The following is a 6,717-nucleotide window of genomic DNA, read 5'->3' as shown; positions in this document are numbered from 1 at the left end:
GACATGTAAGTGCACGTCCAACTCTCGAAATATCAATATTCAGTCTAACGCTTGATAGTTGGGTAGAGAAGAGGCAGAGAGGACAAAAACAATAGGAATGTGAAAGATATTAACATTTTCCTTTGTCTTTGTCCTCAAAACCTCTCTTTCAAGTTGAATTTTAATATATATATCGAAAGTGGCCTATTCATAGCACAACAAAGACCTTGGATGAATGATAAAGGAAAGTTTTAAATTGCGCAGCGTTGTGTTCGAATTTTTCTTCTGAGCTTGGGCTACCTGTGATTCCACGAATCGAGTGACCATTCACGAGACTTACATAACATGGTGTCTTACTTGTGCTGACCATTTGCAGGTAAGCCATAATACCTTTAATTGTTTTCTCTCGAAGTACGCCAGTAGATTACACGATAAAAAGTGTGTTCGAGTGCAATTCCCAGAATCTGTGTAATTTGTGGGTTGAGTTTCTGCTCTGAGAGGTTTTCCCTGGGTAAGTGTTCGATGTTCGTTGGTTTCCTACCCTTGCTGAAATTTCTGCTGAGCTAGAGAGTCAGCTACCTTTTAAAGCTGCGCAAGGCGTTGAAAATTCTCTAGTTGTAGGATCAGTTTCCAGGTGCTTGCATAATCTTCGCTATGATTTTTGAGAGTACCGGTATATGAAAATTCTTTCGATTCATGCATGAACTGTCAAATGGACATGAAAATTTAATAATAGTTAGTTCGAATCGCGTTCAAGCCTGGAATTTACTGGGTTGCCAGTATGGCAATCACAGTCGGAAAATTGGTAATATTTCTCTGTTTTTTTAAATTTTTGTTTTTATAATTTTTTATTTTTTTCTGGCAAGGGAGGGGGGGGGGGATGTGAGTGGTTAGGGTTAACCCTAACCTAGCCCAGACCTAATCACAACAATCACCAAACCTAACCCAGACCTAATCACTCCTCAGGCCCCTCCCGTCACCTCTCGCCCTCGGAATAGACATGCCAGATTTTTTCAGGGTAGTTTGCTACTTAAGTTGCTTTATAATAACTGCAATGATTTTTCTGATTGTCATTTCAAGTTTCCCAATGCAAACTTCTTTTCTGATTGGCAAAACTTTTCATTGGTCGTGGTTTGGACTGTTGGTGAAGCCAACTATTTTTGGCTTTTTTTTTCAGGTTTTGTGTGGCCTCATTTAAATGTCTTTGACTTCCACTCAGCTTGTTCAATACGTAGTAGTCCGAGGTGATCTGTTGAGATTGCTCTCATGGCCGACAGGAGCAGTCATTGCACAGGCTTGCCATGCTAGTACAGCAGCATTATGGAGCCATCGCAATGATCCAAACACTATCAAGTATACCAGTGAATTAGATAACATGCGTAAAGTTGTTCTTGAGGTGAGGGTTTTTTTCCTTGCAATAAGTGTTTTGCATTTAATTTGATTCAATTAAACACACACAACAGATTTGATTTGCAAATTGCTCCCTCTAGTCTTGGCCTTAACTAAAACTCAAGTTGTCTTGAGCTCTTACCTTGGCGAGCAAGTGAGCGAAGTTTCCGTTGATGAAGATCATAATCATCATCATCATTACTCGAAATAAGAGATGTTGTCTGAGACGACCAGAAAGTTTACTGGGCAACCAGTTTTTGTTAAAATAAAAAGTCTAGTCACCTGAGAAAAATTAAGGGACAACCTAGCCAAAATAGAAAATGCACGATCGACTTACTTGTCGGCTTTCTATGGTCAAGCATTATCCCGTGTTTTGAATATCTGTAGCTTTTACAGAATATTGTCAGATAGCAATATCACCAACATGTAGGCGATGGAGATTGAAGATGCCATTTTGAAAATGACAAGGTTTACTGGTAAACCCAGACTTCCATGAAAAAACAGAAGCGCACTCTAAGAACTATGGCGTGCAATCACGGCATGCATTTAGTCGCAGTGGGTTTCCTAATGGGCAGCCAAGGATTTTTTAGGGTGAACAAATTCAGGCATTTGGTTGCCCTGCTTTTGGAACAGCACCAACCTGGAAGTTGTGTGGTAGAAATATCATCACAGCCATGAATATGTGGGCTATATCAGTCTTATAATTTGGAGCTGGAATATGGTGGCCCAGTATTATCATAGTAAAATATGTAAGTTTTTGACGAGAAAAGAATAAAAATGGAAAAAAAGGAAAAATATAAGCCATCCAGATAGAAAAAAGGGAGAAAAATAGTATTTTAATAAACAATGATATAAAGTAAAATATATTTGTTGACAAATTAAAAAGAAAAAAAGTAAAGAAAAATAATTTAAGCACTAAAAATATTAAAAAAATACATATAATTGAAAAAAAAGGGAAAGAAAGAAAAAACTTTGAAAATCAACAGCGAAAATCAACATTGAAAATCAACATCGCAAATCAACAGTAAAAATAAACATTGAAAATACAACATTGAAAATCAACGTTGGAAATCGACATAAGAAAAAAAAAACACGTTGTTTCCACGTGGCCTGTCGTTATCATAGACCAGGATGCTTTGCACGCATATTCAATAAAGTTCAACCATCAGAGAGGTGATTAGAAGCTCCAGCCTGATACATCAGGGTTGTTTGGACGGTACTTGATATCTGCAGTATGTGATAACCAAAGTGTACATATTGTGAGCACGAGAGAGGAAAACAAAAGGGGAACAATGCATTGTTCATAAGCCAGTGCAGTGGTCCATCATTCTCGTAGCCCGTGAAGACTTTAATCTGCGGACTTCAGCGGAGGTTGAGACCCGGGTGACCCATATCGAAGAGAAATCGCCCGCGAATTCCATTCGCCAAACAGTACTGTACGGGTCCTCAAATGATCCCCAAACTGTACCGCAAATGATACCAGGACCGCAAATGATCCCATAAAAATGGAACGCAAATGATCCCCATTTTGGACCGCAAATGAAAAAAAATTGAGGAATGGCATGGAGGGTGGAATGGTCTGGACAGAGAATTAATGTGAAGATCGAGCGCTTATTTTTTTTTATTAAAAATCACTTTAAATGGCTCACACAGGTTTCTGTGTCATTCAAGTTTTCCAGAAAGACTGAATTTTGTTTTCTGACCACGATGTTATAAATTTGCCAGATTTAATTATCGGATACAATCATCAAAAACTAACTTGGACGCAGTTCTAAATTGATTGTGACGAGGCGCCCGTTTCTCGAACTCTGCGTGTGTTTGCCAGAGTTGTTCGAATATACCGACTGTTTGTAATCGTTTCGTGGTTTTGCAGTTACTGGTCATGCGTGACTGACACCCAAATACATTTGCATGCTCAATACGAAATGTCCCTGAATCAAGGCCGCTGGCAGACCCGATTTTTCTAGGAAGGTCGAAAGAGACCCTGCTCGCAGGGTTCGAGAAACGGGCCCCTGGTCAGAATCAGTTTAGAACTGCGTCCAAGTTAGTTTTTGATGATTGTGTCCGATCATTAAATGTGGCAAATTTATAACATCGTGGTCAGAAAACAAAATTCAGTCTTTCTGGAAAACTAAAATGAGACAGAAACCTGTGTGAGACATTTAAAGCGATTTTTAATTTTAAAAAAAAAGCGCTCTTCACATTAATTCTCTTTCCAGACCATTCCACCCTCCATGCCATTCATCAGTCTTTTTTTCGGGATCATTTGCGGTCTAAAATGGGGATCATTTGCGTTCCATATGGGATCACTTGCGGACCCGTACAGTACATGTTTAGCGAATGGAAGTCTCGGGCGATTTCTCTTCGATATGGGTCACCCAGGTCTCAAGCTCCGCTGAAGTCCGCAGATTAAAGTCTTCACGGGCTACGAGAATAATGGACCACTGCACTGGCTTATGAACAATGCATTGTTCCCCTTTTGTTTTCCTCTCTCGTGCTCACAATATGTACACTTTGGTTATCACATACTGCAGATATCAAGTACCGTCCAAACAACCCTGATGTATCAGGCTGGAGCTTCTAATCACCTCTCTGATGGTTGAACTTTATTGAATATGCGTGCAAAGCATCCTGGTCTATGATAACGACAGGCCACGTGGAAACAATGTGTTTTTTTTTCTTATGTCGATTTCCAACGTTGATTTTCAATGTTGTATTTTCAATGTTTATTTTTGATGTTGATTTTCGATGTTGATTTTCAATGTTGATTTTCGATGTTGACTTTAAAAGTTTTTTTCTTTCTTTCTTTTATTTTTCAATTATATGAATTTTTTTAATATTTTTAGTGCTTAAATTATTTTTCTTTACTTTTTTTTCTTTTTAATTTGTCAACAAATATTTTTTTACTTTATATCATTGTTTATTAAAATACTATTTTTCTCCCTTTTTTCTATCTGGATGGCTTATATTTTTCCTTTCTTTCCATTTTTTATTCTTTTCTCGTCAAAAACTTACATATTTTACTATGATAATACTGGGCCACCATACTGGAATAGTCAACTGGACTAAAGCCTAGCTGAAGAACATGGATCAGAACAAAAGATAAGAAATAACAATCTAGGGAATGTTACACCCTGAAGGAGATGATGACTGATAGAATGTCCCTAGGAAATGAGGAGGCAGTGGACTTATTGGTGTCACAGAAGACTTCTCTGTGCAAAAGTGATAGGTTTGGCAAATTATCTTGAGAGAGTGAGAAACCGCTCCTTTAGCAGTAAGATCTAAGAAGGCCTGTACTTTGAGTGATGTTAAATATGCAGTGAGATAGGAGATTGGAGACTCAGGAAGGCTAAGACCATTCATGACCAGAACTTACAACGAATGAGGGACATGATGACAGGCACAAGGCATCATGGGACTGGTTAAGTAAAGATGATTTGAAAAAGACAGAGTGATTCATCATAGCATTTTGAGAAGAGATAAAACCATTAATGGGAGGTTTCTCCCCAGTGTGTGGGAGGCGCAGTGGCCTCGTGGTTAGTGTGCTCGACTCCAGATCGAGTGATCCGGGTTCAGGTCCTGGCCGGGGACATTGTGTTGTGTTCTTGGGCAAGACACTTTACTCTCACGGTGGCTCTCTCCAACCCAGCTGTAGAAATGGGTACCACCAAAGTTAATGCTGGGGGTAACCCTGCGATGGACTAGCATATCATCCAGGGGGGAATAGAGATACTCCTAGTCACTTCATGCTACAGTAACCAGAGATAAGCGCCGGCCTGACGAGCCTTCTAGGCTTCTAGGCAGACTTTTCTCCCCTATGTAGGAGGCAGTGTGGCCCAGTGGTTAGGGCGCTTGCCTTGAGATCCAGAGATCCCGGGTTCAAGACCCGCTCTGACCACTTGTTGAATTTGATCCTGGTAGTCCCTGGTTCAACTTCCCAGCCGCACTTGTAAATAGGCAACTGGTTTGCCTCCAACCAGTTGGGATTCTTAACAGTTGTTGTTGTTCTGTTCTGTCGTTTCGTTGTGTTTCATGGCCCTGAAAAGCCCCTATGGGGAGCGGTCAATTAAGTATGTATTGTATTATTGTATTATGTAGGGTGTGTGCTTCAAAGGGCGAGACACTGGGTCATGGGTTGTGCAGATATATTCCCCAAATTAGATGCACACATATTTCAATAAGCATCATGTGTCCCCCTTGGTCTTGGAATACAGACAATTAATGTCAAAAAGTGTGCCCCAAATGCTGCTCGAGTAAGAATAAACAGCTGCATTTACCCTTCCCTTGTTGTTGGAAAGAGGTAGCAAAGGCTTAGGGCGCTTTCCATTTGACAGAACTGACCGGCCAGACCGGGCCTTTGGGAGGATTAACTCTGCAATGCCTTCAAATTAACAAACCTCGAGGATGATATATTCTTTTCCATAAGAATGTGAGGGATTATCGTGCAAGTGTTCCTTCAAATTGTTACATTTTCTTTGCAAAATGACAGGTCTGGCCGGCCAGTTCTGGCGAAAGGAAAGCACCCTTAGACTTCATGTTGGATGTCAAAATTAGTAAGTAAAGACCTTCCAGAGACCATTCAAGCTTTGAAAACACAAAAATGATGATGATGATGATGATGATGATGATGATGATGATGATAATGATAACAATAATAATACTAATAATAAATAATTTTGAATAGTTACTGTATTTTAATTTGTCCTTTTTTTCCGTCCATTCTCTTCTCACTTACTGAGTTATCCTGGGAACCCAGACGGATCTGTGGTGGTCGTTTCTCTCCCCTGAAAATGAACGTCCCTTTTTGGGGGAGAGAAAGGACCGCCGGAAATACGTCTGCAATTGCAGGCTACTACTGAGTACACCTGTGTGCAATCAATCTACTGGGGAGCGTAAGTTTCTAATCATTTTGATAGTGTCCATCCCAAGCAAGGTTATTAAAATTACATTATTGTCGTTATTGATTAATATCATTGTCACTGTCAAATGTTGGTTGCTTTGTGCCAGTTTGGGTTCTTAATAATGTTTCTGTTAAGTTTGAGTTGTTACTTTCACATGGAGTGCCTGTAAACTAGCTTGATAGCTAAGTTCACTTCAACTATAAACAAAGCATTAGTTATTTTTTTAATTAAACAAAGCATTATTTATTTGATCAGTATCATTGTTGTCGGAATTATTGTTATTTTTCATACTGTCTGTTATTAGCAGTATGTAACTGGCACTTACATGTATTTAAATTGGACACCTGGGCAGAGGTTGTGTGTGTGAACAAACATTTCTAGTGTCGGGAAACAAGCACATGGTCCTAGGATTGAACTCCTGAACTTTGACTCCTTATTATTTCTGATT

The 6,717-nt window shown here is 39.5% G+C and overlaps 1 protein-coding gene across 2 annotated transcripts in view; it reads left to right on the top strand.

The window, feature by feature from the left end:
- Positions 1-370: 370 nt before the first annotated feature.
- Positions 371-6,717, top strand: part of LOC138033130 (putative peptidyl-tRNA hydrolase PTRHD1) — a 6,898-nt gene continuing 551 nt past the window's right edge. The window contains exons 1-3 of one of the 2 annotated variants that reach the window (XM_068880896.1): positions 371-490; positions 1,157-1,375; positions 5,858-5,921. In XM_068880896.1, coding sequence (XP_068736997.1) covers positions 1,178-1,375; positions 5,858-5,921 — 262 coding nt within the window. In that variant the 5' untranslated portion in view covers positions 371-490; positions 1,157-1,177. The remainder of the gene's footprint in view (positions 491-1,156; positions 1,376-5,857; positions 5,922-6,717) is intronic. The other variant, XM_068880895.1, reaches the window with a different exon arrangement.

The sequence above is a fragment of the Montipora capricornis genome, chromosome 14, assembly GCF_036669925.1.
Source record: "Montipora capricornis isolate CH-2021 chromosome 14, ASM3666992v2, whole genome shotgun sequence".
Lineage (NCBI taxonomy): Eukaryota > Metazoa > Cnidaria > Anthozoa > Scleractinia > Acroporidae > Montipora > Montipora capricornis.
Note: the sequence above shows the minus strand (reverse complement) of the source record. Positions and strands in the feature narration are given on the sequence as shown.